Consider the following 21,390-nt stretch of genomic DNA (forward strand, 5'->3'; position numbering starts at 1 on the left):
CACATGCATCGTTAAGACTTTGATACCATGGCTCCACCTCCTGATCACTACTGCACTGAAATGACATCAATATATAAGTCGATATTAATAATAATAATAATACATGCCATATTATGTTAAGTTTAAGGACCTTTTTTTTGCTCCAGAGTGAAGGTTGTGGTTTTAAACTCTTCTTATGTAATGACGAAATGTTGAACTAAATCTGAGGTGGATGGGTTATGGGTCATATCTCCTCACTGTGTTTTCACAAAGCCGAACTGATATATCAATATATAGGAGTTTTCTTTTATGATGAAACGTACACTTCAAAATCATAGATTTTCACCCAGCCTTAATTTCTCCAAATAAATTCAGGAAAAAAAAAAGCCTGAGTTGGTTTTCTGTCTAAATGTTATATACTTGAGGTTTTTCCTTGACTAGACGCCGCCGATAAAAACCTCAGGACTTGAGTCCCGTCACACTAGATTAACTGCTGAGTTCAAATGCTGTAATCACACTTTTCTCTAATTCCCCATATGAATTATTTTCGCTCTTTCCCCAGGTTTTATGGCCCAAATGCACAATTTGCTGCAGCATCTTTAATCAGCCCGTAAGACGGAGGGATCGGCCGTGAGTTATGATTTCAGAGCCGGCGGTGAAGCTCCACACTGCTGTCCGACCTTCTCGGCAACAACCAGCACATGTCTGGCTATCCATCTGTCTAAATCACAGCCTGTCAGCGGCCGGCTCTCCGGCTCGGTGATGGACAGCACGCGGGCGATAAGCCAGCTCTCATGCTCATTGGGCATGCACGGCTTTAGACAGCAGCCCTTTGGTTTCTCCTGCCGGCCCTACACGGCGTCCTGCAACTCTTTTCCTTTTGTCCACGCCGTCGTCTGACCTTGTCATCGCGCCGCCATAAACGTGACGGATGCCTGGCGTCTGCAGGTTGCTTTTGATTGGCTCAAGTAGTTATGGTGGAGCTGTCTCTTCTCCGCTCGGTGGAAGAAAGAAAAACACAGCGCGTGTCGGCAGAGCTGGATCCGGCGTCTTAAGTGGGAATGAAATAGTGTCTCCAGTATGCAAGAGGGCCGTTATCGTTATGCCGACTGGATTATCTGCTTTATTGCGTTCCTCACCTCGCGAGCACCGGGACGGCACCATCCATCTGCCGGCTGACCTTAAGGGTAAAGAGCCAGGCAACAGAGCAAAGCTACTTCTACTCTGTTTATACACACAAACATTACAGGCTTATGTAATTATGCTGTTCTGTAACAATGGGCTTTTCTCTTTTAAGCTTCTCCTTATGACACAACGTGCACCACTCCGCTCACAAACTGCCCACACAGTGAGCGATTCAGTGGAAATCCTCTATCGCCTCGTCCTCATCAATCTCAGTAATGAGTTATTAAAGAAGTAGAAATAGAAAACGCAGGCTTTGCTTTAATTCGGTGATAATTAAAGGGAAAGGACCAGGGAGGCCATGTTCAGCGGGGGTGTAGAGGTGTATGAATTCGCCCCCAAAGCATTTTTACAACAGGACACTTGTCTGTTGGCGAAACCACGCTAGTCAATTCAGCCCCTGTGAGATATATAGATCGTATAAGTTGATAATGTAGTGAGTGGAAATGAAAACCCAGACATGGAGGAGACTTTTGATGCTATATAGATATCGTGGAAATGGTCAGAAGCTGAGGACGTATCTTTGAAATGTCAAAGACTATAACAGGAATATAAAGATTAAGGGGCTCTGAATATAGTATTACTTATATGTGTATGACCAGTATTTGAGCAGGTCCAGATAAATGGGCAGATTTGTTTTTCTTTACTCCACTTTCTTTCCATGGCGAGATGTGACATTACCCTTGGATGAGGTAGATGCCTGCTCCGCCTGACCTTCTAGTTTCATTCATATTTATGTTGCCAGTAAACTCAGTAAAAACTGTAAAAAACCTGTAGTCGATTAAAACAAATGAACAAACAAAGACCATAATCTCCTGGTGCCTGTCGTGGAAAGGGCAGGACATGTCTACCACTTTAATTACATGCTTTGTGGTCGTAGATTACTCATCTAATGTGAGCTCTTGTTCTATTTCAGTCTCGGCAGGTACGTGTGTTCATATCTGTGGAGTTAACAGTGATGTACCATGTCTCACAATAAAAGCCCCGTTAATAACGAGGTGTCGCTATCCACGGAAACATTCATTCTTTTAATTTGAAATCGAACAGGAAAGGTCGAGTTCGAATTAACAGCATGATGCGGTAACTTGGGAAGAAATTAAAACTCAGCTTCCTTTTATAAATTACCAATTATCCTTATCAAACAGAGGGAATTAGAAATAAAGAACTGCCTCTGATGCAAAGCAGCTTTGAATAAACGCCCGCTACCTTCTGCAGATGAGGTAAACAAAGACCCTTGTTAATGTTTGAGGAAATGCACAGTACCGACATTCATGTTTTCTCTTAATCATCATTACTGGATGTTAAATTACTGGTTTAAAATAAAACATATGGGCAGGGATCTGAAATTAAATACATTAAAATTAAACAATATCATCTCCGTGCTTCAGAAATCAGTCTGAATTTTAGCCCTGAAAACTGAGAGAGGAACTGAACTGTGAATTGTGTGTTGACATCAATAGTTCAGAGCCAGTTAATTAAATCCAATTAATTCAAAGTCTCTAGTGAGTGTTGGAAATAACAAACTTGCTCGACACACACGTATAATAAAGCCATAGAACAGAAGATAGGTTAAAGGACAGACGCACCAACGATGACAGTGTTCAGTCGACATTGCTCCAAGTGTAATATCAAACTGCTCAGGACAGAGATGGGACAGACGGTGGACTGAGGACCGGGGACGTCCCTCACAGAACAGACAGCAGTGTGACAGCAGCATGTGACAGCAGCTCGAGCAGGAAGCAGCGAGGCACAGCGCCGTCATCGGAGAACCACAAAATGCCACGCTGCCTCCGCGGAGGAGCGGATCCCCTTTGCTCTCGCTCTCACACAGAGAAAGGTCAGATTTCGACAAAAGGAGTTTTTTTATTCTTCAATGGAACTCTAAGACATTTGAAAAGCCAAAGATATAAGCCTTACAGAGGGTTAAAAACCTAAATGTTATTATTAACATCAATAAAAAAAGACCTAAATACCAGGCCCCACTTGGCTGGAGTAGCTCAAAGTTAGTTACTTCAACTTTTATAAATTACCCTTTACACATTGGTCACTTAACGAACTAATGAGCAGCACAATTAACCCCTGTGAAGGCGTCGTTAAGTTACATCATGTCTGGTGCTGTTCCCTTATTCGCCTGCAGGAGATTGTTGTTTGCGTGAATCGGTTCAACTCGATAAAAATGTATATCCGACAGTTCCAGCCTACAGACAGCAAACACTGACCCAACAACTGACTCTCACAACCAGCATCACCACAGGCCAAACAGGCACCGCACCAGTATTTGTTAGATTTTCTAGTTTTAATAATGATGATGAACAATAAGATAGAAACAGAAAGATGTCTTGTAATAGGAAACCAGCTGTAACTGTAACTCATTTTGTAATAATGAAGATATTACTCTTTCTGACACAGACTTACATTAAACCTATCATTAGTTTGTTTATTTGAAGTTGTTCATCTGTGAGCTCTTTTATTCATTTCCCAAAAAATGTGGAGAATTGACTTAATGGCAGAAGAGTTTTCTCATTTTACTCATTATAGATTATTTCCCTTCAGTGACACTGACGTAAACTAAAGTTTGGGACAAAGGCAGCACATTTAATTAATGGGCATAGAACAGACTAAGTAAAAGCTGCTGAGTCACTTGAGAACAGAAAATCATCATGAGGTGACTTCTTGTTATTTCCAGGCAGAGATACTTACACTGCACCTCCAGGTATTTCTGTGCCTGGAAGTCCTTGACGGCCGGATGGTCCACGATGCAGATCACAGGGACGCCGTCGTCCTCCTTGTTCACGGTGAACGTGAGGCGGCTGGTCACCGTGTACATCTTGTCGTAGGTCAGCTCCACTTTGGGCTTTCCTGTAGAAAACAGACATGAGGAGATTTAATCACCGGTGCATGTCGGGTTCAAGTTAAAATATGAACGAGCCAAACGCAGGCTGTGTATGAACTGCGGTGGAGTGAGAAGTAAAAGGAGCAAAATCACTGAAGTGATGATTGTTGACCTGCAGTCACCAACCCTGTTGTGCAATGATCCAACAAATAACAGCACAGATTTCTTTACACATTTTCTCTGCAGGATTTCAGACTCAAAGGAAAAGAAGTGTTTACTTCACCTCTGCAAGCCACCCCATTGAAATTAATACATTTCTATATGGCATATTTGTGTTTGTTTTGAAATGCAATCATCACAGATCCCTCAGGTTTGGGTGTTACGGCTCCTTCACAGTGAAAGGAGCCACTTCAACTCATTCATGGGAATGCACCATTTGTAGTTTTAGTGATATTCACATGGAAACACAGTTAGTCTGGGTTCTTCTTCACTCGTGTGTTTGAGGTTTTCCTCCCATGAGACTCTCTAGTTTCCAGTCCATCCATCACTTACAGTCACTTATCCTGTGCAGGGTCACAGGGGTCAGGAAACCATCGCTGGTTATACTGGGCGTCAGGTGCAGTACAACCTGATCTGCTTGTCAGGCTGTCACAAGCTGGACACTTACAAACACACAACTGACACATACGGATAATTCTAAAGCCCCCTATTGACTCAACATGTATGTGAGCAGACTGTGAGAACTCTGAAGCACCCGGGGGAAAACACCTCCAGCCGCTGGATGTGACCCCTGACCTCTTGTTGCTGTAGAGTAACAATGGTCGTCATTACACCAGTGATATTCCCATATACCTGCAGGTCCTGGTATTATCTCTGTATTGTCTTCAGTTAGACCCTGAGTGATAAGAGGTAAACAGGCTCCATTTTGTTTCAACTACAAACACCTCTAACTGGGTCCTAATCAGAAACGTGTCGCCGGTAATGTAACTGCTTCGTTGGCTTCCTGCTTAAAGGTTCCATTTATTTTATCCAGTGTTTGTTTTCTAGTCGTATAATTAAAACTAAGCTGCAGCCCTTCACACTGGATTTGCACAGAAAGAAAATGCTTTTGAAAATATCGCAGCCCAAGTTAATATTTAGCAATTTGCTCCTAACTCGAGCTGACACTTCATTTTGTGCATCCTCGGTTCCTCGGGGGAGCACTTTGTTAAGTACTTACCCTCGAAGTTTAACTTTACAAAATAATAATGATGATTAAACCTTTGGAAAAGGCTTAAGGAATATTATGCAGAGACAAAGACGACTTATTTTCTGAGTGCAAGGACGATGTCTTTCTTCCACTGACCCTCGAGAACATGTGGAGTGGGAGAGGAGTCGTCCTTCAGAGCTGTGAGAGACAGGGAATCAGCTGAACACGGCTAAATAACAGAGACAACTGAGGAAGTGTGAATCACTCATCGGGCGTCATGAAGCCAGATGTGTTGTGCAGTCACCTTTTTACACAGCTCTGCACCCCCCCCCACCCCACCCTATTAGTGGCTGCAGTGTGATACCAGACAACATGTTCTCAGATGCAATGAAGAGGACACCTCGTCTCAGTCGTCCAAAACAAGAAGGATGGCTGCAGACAGCTCATCCCCAGTCACAAAGAGAGATTGATTATTTTCCATCCCTTTGTCCTACTTCCCGAACAGTCTGTTGCACGAGTGTGTTTGTGTCACGTCGATAAAACAAAATACTGGAAGCAGCAAAGTGGAGGAGTCTACAAAGAGAAATGCTGGGACAGGAGAGAATTTGTCTTAATGTGAACTTTGCTGCGTCCATTCTTCTGCTCCTGGCATCGATCAAACTCCCCTCTGTTCATCCAAATTACCTATTTAGATGTTTTTTCAATGAAAGAATACTTCAATGGCCTTATTTAGTATTTGTAGAGATATATGCATATATATGCAGATATATGGGGAGAGTGTGGCCTAGGGGATAGAGCGGGTGCTCTGCAACAAGAAGGTTGCCGGTTCGAATCCCACTCTATCCCATCTGCATGCCTAAGTGTCCTTGGCAAGATACTGAACCCCTAGATGGCCCCTCATAAAATGATGAGTGTTCTAAAAATGTAAGTCGCTTTGGATAAAAGCGTCTGCTAAATGACATGTAATGTAATGTAATGTAATATGCATATGCAAATTACGCCCCAGCCCCCTCCCCCCTATCTCCACCCACCACTGTTTGACTCTGCTCAAACACACAAACCTAATGTGGGATTAATCCACGTCTGCAGGTCAATGCATCAACATGTGACCCCTGTGATATAAAACACTGCTTCATCTACTCATCCTGTGTTAATGAACAAAGGTAATGAATATTGATATGAGTTAATAACATAAGGTCCTGATCGTCAGCTTTGACAAAGCTACTTTAGCTTAATTAGCAAAACAACAACAACAACAGTAATCAGCCGTACGTTGCTTCTCTTCTGATAACACTTAGTAACCAGTGATGAAACAAAGGCTACGACAAAATGAACGTGGCGAACTTCACCCTGGAGGTTGACAAGGTCTAAAAACTGGATTCTCATTGGAGGGAGCTCTCTACCCACTCACTTCCTGCCGCTCAGCCACAGCGGTGACAGCTGCCTCTTTGAATGCTGGGAAAGCGGCAGAACCACTGTGTGATGTGCCTGGCGTAAAGGAAACAGGTTGTCATGAATAAAGACCACGAGAGGCTTCAGATGCACGCGAGGGCCTGGAACGGGAAACATGAAGGGGGTCTGTTCAAATCAAAATGTCTGTTGAGAGGCGGCGTCACACCGGGGCGACTCACGTTGGCACATCAGGAGTCAACGAACCAACGCTCCATAAAGAAATGTGATCACTCTCCTACACCCCGGGTTGGTTCATCCTGGTTACTCCACTCAACCTTTCCTACTTGTAGCCTATTGGCTCATCTGGCGTTTCCTATGGGCATCGAACAATTTGGGTCGCATCCTTTGAAGCCACATGGCGGCTAACCTAAGGAAGGCAGGAACGTCGAGTTGGATCAAATGTATACGTCTCTCTCCACTTCCATCAATTTCCCCAAAATATCCCTTTATCAATTGGTAGAGTCTTAATATGAACCATAAGACTCAAGGCTAATGGCTGCTCTGGTTCCTGCCAGTCAACCTCCTGGCTTCTTCCCTTCTTTCATCGTACCGGATCAGAAAGGAATGACCCTCACCACTGGATTCTCCATTTTCCATGACTTTCACTGCAGCCGGAGCTTTAGAGCTGAAGATACCAGCGTCAGGAATGTGTTCGTAATAAAGTGTCAAAAAAAAACGGAGAAGAGCAAATAAGAGGAGGAGATAAAAGCAAGATAATTTGTCAGAGAGATGATAGATGGTTGGATTTAAATTACTTTACATTGATGAATGATGAAAAGATCCTGATTATCCCTTTGGGTAATTAAGTTTAATTCCGAGGAGCTTTAATTTGAAATAAGTTTACCAGGCAAGGAGCCACAGCCAAAGGCAATTTGAGGAATTCTGCCCCGGTGTGCTCTGGCACCCTGAGCCGTCCTTTGTCTTCCCATCTTTCATTTCCTTGCACCCCATTGTCTTCAGCATTTTCAGCACCCGGCAGGATTCATTCTCACAATCTGCTGCTGCACGTTCAGCTAAAGGACCTGTGGAGTCGTTTCCTACAGTTTACTGCAGAGATAGACATTAACATGACAACTCAGTCGTGGATCCACAAACCGTGTGTTGATGAAACAACAACAGTAAAGAACACGGGGATGTATAATCCTAAAAGTCTCTCATCCTTTCCAACGGTGGCAAAAATGGATTAAATCAAATGCTCCAAACGTAGTGTTGTGACCGGTGAGAGTCGGTGAAGTACCCACGAGTGTTGTGTTATGGCAAACAATTGTGCGACTGCAACAAGTGCCGAGCCTCTTCTGTAACCGGCAGCTCATTGTTAACAAGTGTGGGGCAAGAGCATGGTCGGGGGGGTTGAGGAGCGTTTAGCTTTTATAGAAATCATTTTCCTGCCTCTCGTTAAAAACAAGCAATTGAGCATCGTTAGAAAGTTCGGACAAAGAGATTTTCAAAGTTCAGTAAAGATGATCTTATGCAAATTGAATAACGTCTCAGAAAACTTGAGAAACTATCACAAAGAGTGGATCTGTATCATAAAGTGACTAACAGCTGAAAAATGTATATACTTACAGAACAAGGGAGTTTACATAAAGTTAACTATTTGTGTTACACTCGGGTTTCTGCATAAACAAATTTCTTGAACATATTTAAGTTTCGTATCAGAAGAATCTAGTTGATGCATGATGTCTGCAAACCTGAATCTAAATCTAAAATGCTAATTTTCGAGTAAGTAAAGATGCAGTAAACTAATAGTCAACCGATATGTTCATTTAAGTCAGTTTCTGCAGCTTTACAGTCTTTGCTCATTAAAATAGGTTCTCTCCTTAATTGCCTGTTTTTAGCAGCATGACTGAATCTGGCTCTTTGATCCGTTCAGCCTTTTATCTTACGCCAGCACTTTCCTGTAAACACCGGTCTGAAGTCCATTAAACCAAATGTCATCCGTCATTTCATCGTTACCAGTTCCTGACCTGGGCACACTGGAACATTGTAAGATTTGAGCCAACCAGTACGGGTCTGCTGTGGTGCAGCGGCGAGGTGAAGCTGCTCAGGGCCGTCCACACAGCTTCTGATTAGGACCTTTGTTTCACAGTCTTTACAAAGCTCCTATCTGGGCTCCGAGGTGGAGCTGCCTGGCAGGAGGCCTGTTCACCCCTGAGCTCAGCTCACACTTCTGAAGCCCAGCTACCTTTGATGAAGGCATGAAAGTTGTCACAGTGCCACTGCACATCCACATCGTTTTAATGGAAACTATTCAAAGCCACAGCTCAATTTAAAAAAAAGCACTGGCATGGATACAAGCGCTAAATGCAGAGAGCCGGCACAGAGGAGCAGAAAGGCAGTCCCCAAAAAATGGTTAATTTATATGAATCTTAAAGACGCGTGCATGAATGCAAAAGGTAGAATTTGGCAACACTTTAGAGGGAGAATGTGCAAAGCTGCAGCTGCGTGACTAACCTGACTAACGAAATATTATCTATAGAATTAAAAGAACTAAAGAAAATGCACGGATTTGATTTTGACCCCAGTTGGTTGGCAGGCAGGGAGGTCAATGATCAAATCCCTTTTATTCCTAATTTCAAATACCTAAAAAGATCTTCTTTTCTGACGTCTTCACTTTGAACATGCAGCTGATTCATGTCCTTATCGTTCTCCACCATGGGGGGGGGGGGGTTAACAGGTGAATAACACTACGGGTTCACTGTGGCTCATAAAAGGGGAATTTGCTTTTAATTGTATGTGTGAGCAGGATCAATAATCTGAATATCTGACAGCGTGCAGTGCATTGTGTCTCTCCTGATTTTGTTTTTGCACGTCAGCGTTCATGTGGAGTTTATGTGAGGCTCCACATTTTGTCAAAGCGAGAGGAGAAGTGGAGGCAGGAGGATTCGGCTTCTTCTTTTTCCCGAAGGCCACACATCAAGCCCCCATTTTCACTCCGGTTCATGTTACACAGTGTTTATTTGTGTGTCAATGTGTCAATCTGAGGTGTGTCTCTTTGTACAGAACAACCGATTGTGAAAAAGTACACTACCTGTGATTTTCAGTCTCATGTCGAGAGAGAGAGTGTGGAGTGTGTCTCGTTACGGGTGGAGCCCACCTACCTGGAAGCTCCTTATCGCCCTTCATCCATCTGATGGTGGCGGCGGGCTTACTGCTCATGGCGGTGCAGGTCATCTCTGTCTCGTTGCCCTCGCTCACGACCTCGTCCCGGGCCTCGATGATGGGGTTACCTGGAGGAACTGCGGGGGGGGGGGGGGGGGGGGGGGGGGGGGGGGACAGACCAAACACAGATTGTAGAGCGGCTCAACCTTCAGCTGGATGTGCTGAATAAACAGAGCTGACACTGAAGATGAAGAACAGGTCAGATGACAATAAAGAAAACTTTTATTTTTATGGAATAAGCTTGTTGTGCTAATTTTGGTTTATTGGATAATCATCGTGTCACTGTGATGGCGATCACAAGTGCTCACTATATCTAACAAATATCAGATATAGGATTTCAAAAAAACATATTCTTTAGTCCAAATAAATTAAAAAAGGGAACATTATGTGTAAGAGACTCATATTATCAAGATATTTCGATTTATAAACAAGTCAAACTACAAAATAAACTTGATATAGTTCCATATTGTTGAGTTTTACTTTAATAAATAGTGTATACAAATCAATGTATGATTTAAAAAAAGCTTCATTCAGCATATACATCATGTAAGTGTTGTTGCAGCAGGATAGTGATTTATATTTATTTACACATTACTCATTTCAAACACACACATATTTTCACATGTAACTGCAAAATAGAAAAAAGTGAGACTTATTTACACTGAATGTGTCAGTGAAGCTGAAAACACATTTGGAAAACTTCACACAGTTTATGACGTGTGCGAGTGACATGTCTCGTTGCACACATGTACTTTCACATTTTACATATGAACATATGACCCGTGAGGTCCCCCCCCACACACATCGCTGATATTAGTTAAAACAGTGAAGATCCACTGAACACGTGAAATAAACAAAGTTCCTGAATCTCCCGGCTTCACTGTTGGTGCTGTCAGAGTTTTCTGGCAGTTTTCACAGTGAGCTGTCGACCACGGTGCTCGACGTGTGAGTGTGTGTTGTTTTCCACAGTCCAAAGGCGGATGAGCAAGCTTCACCTCCCTGCTGCAACAACACTGACTGTGTGTGTGTTTTTTTGTGTGTGCGTGTGCGTGTGTTGTAGCTACTTAGCACAGTGATGTCAGCGTAGGCTTCCTGCGGGGGATCCGTGTAGAGCTGGCAAACATATCGACCCTCGTCTGACAGTGAGACATTAGACAGTGACACCCGCAGCTCATTGTCGGAGAAGTTCACCAGCTGGAAGCGAGCGTCTTTCAGTGCTGAGGGAGGAAACACACACAAAAGGAACATTTACACACTCAGAAAGAACAGGTATCAGCCGGGATCCATATGCTACATAAGGAATACAAATAATTTTAGTTCTGGCTGGAAAATCAAATGTTTCAAACAAACTATCAAAGTTTCTTTGTTCTCGAGCATCGGATGAAACCTGTTGTCATAAAATTGTGGAGCAAAAATAAATCACAATTTCCTCCAGCACAGAGGGAATCCAGCAAATTGCTTGTTTTGTCAGAGCAACACGAACAAAACCAAACAACATTCAGTTTCCTATCAACAACAACCAACGCAGCAAATTCCCACAAAATTGAACCAGGAAATATTTGACATGTTTTTCCCCTCAAATTTGACTTCGGATAATAACACAATCAAAACAATATTTATATTCTTCTGTTGATTTATTCAATCCACCAAAATTGTCGTTTCCAATACAATCAGTGTGTACTTGTCTTTTTCTCTTTTATTCATGTATGATTATTCAATATTATACAAGAGTGGAGCTGTTAATTAAGGGTTAAAAACCATTTAGAAATAAAAACACAAACAGGAATCACACAAAAAGCAATTGAGTTTCCCTATTGCAAATTTAATCAACAAAAATTGTCATAATTTCCTCATCTGAACTTCAAGCATGATTCAACTTTTCATAGAAGGTGAAGAAGAAACCAATGTGATTAGTGGACGATCAATCACAGGTCGAACACATGTATGTAGCAATAGAAACCGTAAATGAAAGCACGAGTCGATTCACACGTGTTTGTTTAGGACGCGGAGCACACGCTAACAACACGCGTGTTAACGGAGGTCGCGACCTTGGCCGACGGAGGACGACCGGAGGAAAATCCATAAATCCTGTCTCTCCCTCATCTGTAGCCACTTTCATCTTGACTAACCTTGTTTGCCCACCTACCTCAGCACACTCTATCAGCTGTAATGTGGACTGACAACATGTGGTTAAGATGAAAGCCAAGCCGCCTCTGCCCCCCCCCCCACAGATATGCTGATAGATTCAGCTCTGACTGACAGCGACTCCGGGCTCTTCGCACTCTGCTCTCTCTCCTCCTCGACAGCTCGACTTTTCCTTTTCTTTAAAATCTTGTAAAAACTCAAAGCTTTAAACGAGGAGACAAACACGGAGACGCAGGAAAACCGCAAAACAAACAATCCAATGGAATCACGGCGGAGTTACATTATTTATTTGATGGATTGGACACGGTATTGACCAGAAAGACGCCGAAGCAGCCGTGTGTGGTCACCAAATGTTAAGATGTAAACATGGAGTGAGTGACTGAAAGAATAGAAAAACAATAAGGAGAGAGAGAGGGAAGCGAGGAGCAGGAATACTAACGACCACAATTAATTTTGTGCATCATTAAACAAGAACATCAGAGACACTGGGAGTGATTCTGGAGACGAGGCCTTTCTGTCATCGCATCCAGGAACGAGACAGAAACGAAATCTGCATCCAAGAAACTTCCATCCACGCTCATCTGAGGCCAAACCCCCTCAAACCAGAACGGAGGATTAAAAAAAAGCAGCTCCACGTTTCCTGTGTGTGAGCAGCAGTGGTTTTCTGACTGTGGCACAGGAACAATACACAGGCTCTAATTAGTGCCGCTCATTCAGCAGCCTTGTTAGGCCTCATTAAAACGGGAGGTCAGCCTCTAATCCTAATGATTTAATTAAATGAAATGTTCCCAAATCTGAACATACCGACGCGGCAGCACACAAACACACTGAAGGTGTTTTCTGTCTGTGTTTCTGCTCCGCACACGGAAAACACTCTCAGGGTTCAGTGGTGAGTCCAATGGTTCCAGGGCAGTGGCAGCGACGTGACCATTCAATTAATCACTACGGTTTATCTTCTGTTATTTAAGGGGGGGGGGGGGGGAATAATTTCTCCCTGAAATAATTCTATGTTGAATTATTTATCAGAGACGTATTTATCAAGCTGCACCGTTTCATTTTGAAGCCATCGAACACAGGGAGAGAAGCGAGAGCATCAAGGACCCAAGCTCCCACAAGAGGTAAAATAATAAGTGCTTTGAATGTCACCAGCAATATTCGATGACCTGGATAGGTCAAAGGTCATCCACATTCTGTAAAACTGCACAATGCTATACAAGGCTAATTGGACACTTTTCTGAATGTTTGGAAGGTTTTAATGTTTCTTTATGTGTTTGAATTCTTAATGTTATATAATTAATGAATTCTGAATGATTCTATTTTGTTTGAATGCTTTTTCAAAGTTTTTGACAGCCTTTTAAAGTTCTAAAATGTTTTTAATGTCCTTAATGATTTCAATTTTTATTATATATTTTTTAAATGTTTTCTGAATGTCTGAGTGTGAACTTTAAACAAACTGTCAGTCAAATATATTTTTGTCTTTTTTATGTTTTTTTGTGTGTTTTCGATGGTTTTGAATCTTTTTGAATGTTTCTAAAGTTGTTTTGATTTTAAATGTACTAAATGATTGCCATGTCTCAGGGAAATAACTTGTACTTCACAATTCCCTCTTTCCTCTTTGTGTACTTAGGATATAAAAACAAGAGGTTGACCTTTAGCTCGATGCTCCTCTAGCTCTGTTTTCCTCTCGCTCTGTCATATCTGATACTGTGAGAAGGACACGGCAGATGCCTGACAAAGGTGAGAGATAGTCGGCTCTGTGGAGAACAGGAGTCCAAACTCTGAAAGGCAGTAAAGCATCTGATCCTTCGGTTTCTACAGCCTATGACGACGAGGCTAATTTAAAGGCAGTGATAAGAAACAGCCGAGGAGAGTCTGTGAAGTCGCTGACAAAGTGAAAGTTTCCTTCTCGTCCTATTTAAAGAACAAGTGTCACTGTCATGCAGATTGCTGAACGCTGTGGTTTAATATACAGTGAATGTGCTGCAGTGTCCAAAGAGAAGGAACCAGCACAACCAAGATTAATGTCCTAAATGTTGAAGACCAGTAAATAGTGCAATATTAGAACAGTATGTGTGTGGATTTATAGGTAGAAGAGTCAAAAACGAGGCACATGCAATATGTACTGTTGATAAATCAAATGTGCAAACAGCTAAAGCTCACAGTTTATGTTCTCTCACTCCATCGTCTGATCTTCATGATGAAACCTGAATTTACCAAATGTGAAACTCCCCGAAAGCTTCAAGAGGATGGATGCACGATGAAGCTGAGATTAGGTCCAAATCTAAAATGTGTTCATCATTCAAACTGGGTGGGTGTCTTCATTTATTCTGATTTTTCGATTCTCAGCAGTGGGATTTTTGCATATACACACAGTAGTAAAGATTCTGGGGCTCTAGGAAAGTCAAGGGAAGATCACAGCCACTGACCTCTGTCAATGTGTTAGGATTAACTGAAGGAAATAAAAGCCCATCGTTTACTGTTTGCACAGGACCATGTAAAACCTGAACAATGGCCTGGATCACATCACACCACCATCATCATCACTAATTCAAGCTCCTTTCTATTACAACATCATGGGGGGGTAATACACTCGTATCTTCCCGAGAATGAACTCCTCTCACTAGCGACTCCATGGCCGTTATTTAAAATCATCACTCATCATTAACCACCATGATCTCTGCATTGAAATGTAACTGACTGTAAAGGTAAAAGTCAGAGTGGTGGAAATAAACCTTTAAAAACTAAATGAAAGAGTTTTGGGATCTTTCAATAATCTTTTCACTTGTGGGGATTTTTAATTAATCTCTGTTTCTTCTTTCCTGCTCCTCTTGCTTCTCTTGATTCGTCTCCACTCTCTCTCTCTGGGTTTCTCTCCTGCCGCCCGGCCGAGGATGACTCCCATTCGCAGGGAGCAGGAGATGATGAGAGCGCCTCACCTAAGTGGCTGCAATCAATTGTGATTAGTGGCTGCCGCTACTTTTTGAGAGGAGCACATCAAAGTTTTATTATTGGGTGTCAGGGTGAGTGAGATGGGGTGGGGCGGGGGGTAATTACACTCTTACAACACCCCCCCCCCCCCCCCGCTCGCCGTGAAGTCCAGGCTTCCAAATCACCGCCTAACTCCAGAGTCTGGGAGCATTTAGCAATAAATGGTGAGAGTCGGGGGGGGGGCTTTTATTCTCCCCGAATAATCAGACTCATAAAACCACCTGTTGACAAATTCTATTTAGTTTTATTTATGTGTGGCACTGATTAGAATGAGCTTTATTCATAATCATAATTTCTGGCTTGGTGCGTTTACAGGGGAAACATTTGGCCGATGTTTTTCCAATAAAACACTCCTTAGAATTCACGATGCCAATATTTCTAATTGTGTACTTACACTTATATATTATGACATGATCATTCAGAGTTGTACTTGAAGTTTATTTTATTTTACAGTTTGGTGTAATAATGGATAATCAATGTGTTCACTTTTAAATGTACTCCTATCCCATTAGAACCTATTTTTGTGATCTTGGTCAATTTCAACATTAAATCTCTTTCCAACTTTATTGTTAATATTAACTTTAATCGTATAAGTTTACAGCAACAGAAGCTCAGACCTCAATTACAGAAAAATGCTCAATATGAAGCGCTGCCTCAGAATAAGACCTCGTAAACCAGTGAGTTCCCATGAGAAAATGAACGTGTCCCCAGTGGGTTGAGATCAATTTAACCTTTTCATCCTCATAAAGGAATAAGGAGGCTAAAGTGGCCCCTATGTACATGAAACCATTGAGAAAAGCCAGTTAACTGTTTTATCTTCTTGAGCATAAGAGCAGATCTAAGGTCTGTTAACAGTCTCTGGTGTGAAGGCTGCACAGGGACCGAGCCTCTTTGTTCATCAACCGGATTCGTGCTACAAGGCCAAACATCGTCGGAGGCTAAACGCAGGGGGTTGAGTCGGCCAATGGACATTCAGTCAATCAGGGAGGATTTAAAAAGGAAGGTATGATCCTTATTTATGAAATTATCCTAAAAAGATATGTCGCTGTGCAGTTTAAAAGAACCTGAGGCGATGTTAGGTGAAATATTTCACCACAGTACCTGTTCATCAATTTGTTCATTAACTGATAATACCGGTGTAATGCAAAAAAAAGGAAGAAGCTATTTCTCATGGGCATAATATGAGCTGTGGAAAGTTGAACCATGTCCTAAAGTGGACGAGTAAATTAAAGCAATACATTTCAGACATACGGAAATTTGAGCTACAGCCCAGCAGCTGTGTGTTCACTGCCTCAGCCTGTGAATGGGCAAAGAAACATCAGCATCTGGTTTATAACAGTAAAAACTATTTGTAAGAAAGCTTCACGTTCGTCTCGATGCAGAAGTAAATCACTGAAGAAAATGTGCAGATGTTTGTTGATTTACTGTTTTAATGCACTTTTCCCTCAGTTTGTTTATATTCCCCGACCACGTCTTCCAAAACACATGTGAGCAACGTGATAGAAACTGACTCCTCTCCCTTGTTCACTTGTTAACTTGTTAACAAGGGAGAGGAGTCAGTTTCAGAAACCAACAGTTTATTGTTTCAGACTGAGAGAAGCAGTTGGTCACACGTCCTGGATCAGAAAAGAAAATGGTTTCCGGTGAACTTAACCCTGTTGCGAATTATACTTCCTCTTAAAATGTATTTGGCAAAGCAAATAACAGGAAATAGGTTCAGGTCGTGTGAGAGTCGTGTTCGATGCTTCATGTGGGAAAGAGATTTGTCCGTTTCATGGTTGTTATGCAAAGACATCCACTAGGGGGCAGAGCAGAGTTTCTGACCACACGTAGACAGTGGAGGATAACGTGGATAATAATAGATGTAGCTAATGTATGTTGTGATAATGTAGATCTTAAAGAGGCAGGTCTCACTTTGAATGCTTGTGTCAAATGGTTGTCTTGATTGAACTATTTTCTACACTGCCCCCTCACGGTTTCTAGTGGTACTGCTGTTTCTTCTCTTTTGTCCGTATCCATCAGTTTTCAGAAGACGTGCACAAATATGAACGAATTAAACGCAGAAGACGGACAACCTTTTAGAGAGGGAGGAGTTTTTGTTGTGTCTTTAAATCTGAGAGTAAAGTTACTCCTTCTACAGTGAGTGTGCGTTTAATCACTTCTAGAGAAAGCTGTGATCAATCTATCAAACTCCAGCCGTGCTTGTTGTCGAGCCCGACAACAAACATTAATTCACATCGACTTCTTTTTAATTTACCTGTAACACACAATGAGCGGCTTCACCCCTGATGTGGAGTCGTTGTGGCTGCTGTTCACCGTTCTGCTGCAGTTCCTCTCACTGCTCGCCGAGTCTGACCTTCTGTGTGTGTGTGTGTTTGTGTGTCTGTTGGTGTGTGTGTGTGTATGTGTTGGAGCTTGTGTATCTGACCCCCGCTCCCACACACTGGCACTAAACACATTATCCAGCATCTAATTGTGAGGCAGAGAGAGTTTGAGCAGAGGAAGCGTTGCTCAGTTTTTATTTCAAATTAAAATGAAATCGTTGCTCCTCATTCTCGTTTGTTCACACGACGTGAGCCTCACCTGAGATTCTAATCAAATTTGGGATATAACAATAATAATAATGTTGTGTCTAATTCTAACTGCTAGTTGAACAATGATGTAATGCACTAACACCGAGATTTAAAGGTGAGGACAGGCTGATAATTATAAACCCTGTGCACTGTTAAAACCCCAACCACACAATGCTTACATTTTATTTGTAATTACATAATTCCTACAATATATCACAATACTTCCTTTAATCTTTAAAGGGCATCAGGTCGTGTCTGTAGCCAAACAGGAGGCAGAGACACCCATTAAATATGTATATGGTTCAAGGGGCATGGATTTCTTCTTCCACAGTTTTCTCTGGGTCATCGATCTTGATTAAAGAACGATCTGGAACATTTAGGGACCTGATATTTGTGAGAGTTGGTGCCTGTTGGGCCCTGGTGGAGGAACTCGCTCCACTTCTCCATCACTTTCCCTCCCAGACCCCTTCAAACACCCGGTGCACATCTCAACCTGCCGTCCGCCGTGCAGCTACAGGACATATCTCACGTTCTGACCTGTTCCTCCAGTTAAGAAATCACCCACTCTCACGTGCACTCGTGATGTAGTAGTTCGACTTTATGTGTTCTAATCCCCGGAGACCCCCCCCCCCCCCCCCCCCCCCAGCCTCCTGCGAGGCGAGTGTCAGGCACTCATTCACACTCACCCGCCCCCCCCTCCTTAGTCACACACGCGTCCGCCTTGCAAACACAACTTCTACATACTATTCAAGGGCACGGGTGTCTGAGCGAGGGTTTGGTATTTATCTAGGTATTTATCTGCTGTTGTGCCGAGCCGCCGCGGTGAAGCTGACTCCCACACGCCGGCTGTCAAGGGCAAGGTGTTCTTCTTTGACGGAGGAGTCTTTGATCTCCTGTGATCCCTCCCGGGCTTCTTCGCTGCAGCTGCACGGCTTCATTATGACATGGCCTCCACCAGGCAGCCTCCAAACACCCGTGCCCCCCCCCAGAATAGTATAACCGCGCCATCTCTGTCTGAATCCACAGCGGCGGATTATGTTTGTGAGAGCGAGATGGAGAGAGCGAGAGGTTAGAGAGACTAAGAGGAGGGAGTGCTTTGAAGACTGTCACCTGACTGTTGGTTCTTCATGTCCTCTGAAAGCACTTCTATTGCATTCTGCCATTTCATTTCGTTAAGACAAATTGTTCTACTTTCAACTGACTCATTTAGTTCATGGTTTAAATGATTCTAAGTGTGTTTGCTTAAACACTACGGGCTGACTCACAAAGACAAGGGGGTGGGTCAAGGAATTTGGTTCTACTTTGATTGACATTGCAAAAGTTCAAACTTTGTAAGTTTTTCAAGGGGAACTACTCAAAACTTGATTTAACCAAACCACTTTCTTTCTTCTTGTGTAATTCTACTACAAGATCTAGACAATCGTGTATAGGATTGTTCGACCTTGAGGACCGGAGGTAAAGGATCTGCTGCTCGACATTCTATTGGTTTCTTTGTTGGTTTTATTTGTTCTCAGGATGAAGCCAAAACAAAACGTAACATTTCCACCAAACCTGGTGAAGGGATGAAACAGATAAATCCTGGTATTGGAGTGGAGTAAAGGGCAGATCATTGGGATATAGGGCTTTTTTTTTTCAATTACGACTATTCGGGTTTTCAAACCAATTCCTTTTTTTTCTTCTGCTATATTTCAATCATATTTTTCGGCCTTGCGGAGATGTGCGCTCTCCTGGGCGCCATTCTACTTCTTAATGACTTCTACGTCTTTTTAACTGATCCCCAGTTCTACGTAACTCTCAAGCCGGTTCATACAGTTTAAGCCGCTGACTTTAATTCAGTCGGGCACTTCTGAGATCTGCGGGAGATCGTACCCACTCGCCAGAGCTGCACAGAGCGAGAGCTGCCGCCGAGTGGGAATAAAGGAGTTCAATGAACCATCAAAATGATTTCCAAGCTGTTACTTTAAGTTATAATAGCTGCATTATGTCGCTCTAAATGTTTTGCGATGTGAGGTGATTTTATTTGAGCAGACGCGTTGAGGGCTAAACATGTTCGGTGGTTTATATTAACCTCATCCTGTGCTAATCTCGCTGCAGACATGTGGGTCAGACTCAAGGCGGCTCCCTGGAAATGGGAGTAATGTGAGCGGATATTAATTAATGCTATACAAATTTACCGGCGCCTCCACTCGCTCGCTTTGGTTCAAATACCCGTTTTTATGATATTTGCTTTAATTTATCAAACGCCTGTCTAATTTTACGGCGGCCTGCAAAACGAACCGGGAAAACTGAGAAAAATAAATGCATCACTGAGATTGATTTCCATGTCATCGGATCACATCAAACTGCTTCAGACTTTAATTAAACACATTAGATATCAATCACATCGGACATGATGGTGGAGGAAGATTCCTCCTCAGCTACAGGCTCCTCTTTCCAGACTCTCACACTAGACTCATATTTTTTCAATTCACAACTTATTATATACAAGGTTTAGTTTTTATAAAATAAGAAAGCTGCAGCGAGGTAATCAACAATTTTTAACTTTCAGTCTTAAAATATGTTTACTTTGTTAATTTAAAAACTTGTTCTCTAAGTTCAAGCAGTTTAACTGAAAAAACTTTAATCAGACATAACAGGAGCTTTATTTTTAACTTTTGAGAAAATTAAATATGTTTTCTGAAAGTTGTCAGAGATTCAAACTCCTGTTGTCACACTATCAGTAGATTATATATTTATATCTGTAAGTTGCCCATAGAAACATGATTCCAAGTTAAAATCACACTTTTCATTTGACTTTATTTGATAAGTTGAATATATTTTCTTTGTTTACCATGTTTTTTTATTCAGGTGCATTAAGAAAATGACTCCAAAATGGAAACTGTCTAGTTTCCCTGCAGGAAAATGTCACGCACCAAAAAAAACAACAAGTAAACTGTTTTTTCTCATCTGCTTTTCTTTTGTCAGTAAAGTGGAACAACCCTCGACCCTGTATTCAGACGTCAGCCGGTGAAATAAACAAACCGACTTCAGATCTAAACTACGTCACAACAACAACTCGCCCGTCAGCCGGCTGAGGTCACGTGACGTGTCGCTTTGACATGTTACAAATTTGAAATGCAAAGAAGGTGCACGTTAAACGCTGAGAGGGAAACTGGCTGCTTCTCGTGACGGCTGTGAGGAAAAAGCTTGTGTATAAATATCTGTCAGAGGTTGAAGTCTGCGTTTCCCTCCAGTCAAGACAAAGTAAATTTACTTAACAAAACAGGAACACAACTTAATTAACAGATGACAGTACACACACACACACACACACACACACACACAGCAGTGACAGACGATGTAACACTCACGCCTCATGTCCCTGAAGTAGATGGTCTGCCTGTTGGGGTTGAGCAGCTGGATCACGGAGTCGTCGTTGTCCTTCACCCGACAGCTGATCATCGCCATGTCCCCCTCCACCACGGAGATGTTGTCCGTCACCAGGTTCTGACTCACCACTGCAGGACGAGACAGAGACAAGGGACACGTTGACTCAGGGGCATGATTCATAAACATAAAGACAGAGACCAATCAAAACACTTATGGCAAGGTGTTTCTTTTTTTTAAATCAGGGAACACACGAACGATGACTTTCAGGTCTGTAGATTAACTGAAGTAATTATATAACACATGGGCTTAATGAGAGAGAGCAGAGAGAGAAACTTTCCAGTAAAGTTCTGATGATGGATTTCAATTCAGGGACAATTCATTCATCCATTCAAGTGATTAGACCTCTTATGAATTACATGATATACTATGAATGGCCATTTTTGAGATTGCACCCTAACATATCTCTACTAAAACCTCTTTAACTTTCCTTTGCTTCACTTCAATGTATTAAAATGTGG

The 21,390-nt window shown here is 42.3% G+C and overlaps 1 protein-coding gene across 4 annotated transcripts in view; it reads right to left on the minus strand.

Moving 5' to 3' along the window:
* Positions 1–21,390, minus strand: part of cadm1a (cell adhesion molecule 1a) — a 308,538-nt gene that overhangs the window by 48,818 nt on the left and 238,330 nt on the right. For all 4 annotated transcript variants that reach the window (XM_062405482.1, XM_062405485.1, XM_062405483.1 and 1 more), the window contains 4 exons: positions 20,854–21,000; positions 10,862–11,014; positions 9,737–9,874; positions 3,862–4,020 (listed from right to left, as the gene is read on the minus strand). In XM_062405482.1, the coding sequence (XP_062261466.1) occupies positions 3,862–4,020; positions 9,737–9,874; positions 10,862–11,014; positions 20,854–21,000 (597 nt within the window). The remainder of the gene's footprint in view (positions 1–3,861; positions 4,021–9,736; positions 9,875–10,861; positions 11,015–20,853; positions 21,001–21,390) is intronic.

This window comes from Platichthys flesus, chromosome 15, assembly GCF_949316205.1.
Source record: "Platichthys flesus chromosome 15, fPlaFle2.1, whole genome shotgun sequence".
Lineage (NCBI taxonomy): Eukaryota > Metazoa > Chordata > Actinopteri > Pleuronectiformes > Pleuronectidae > Platichthys > Platichthys flesus.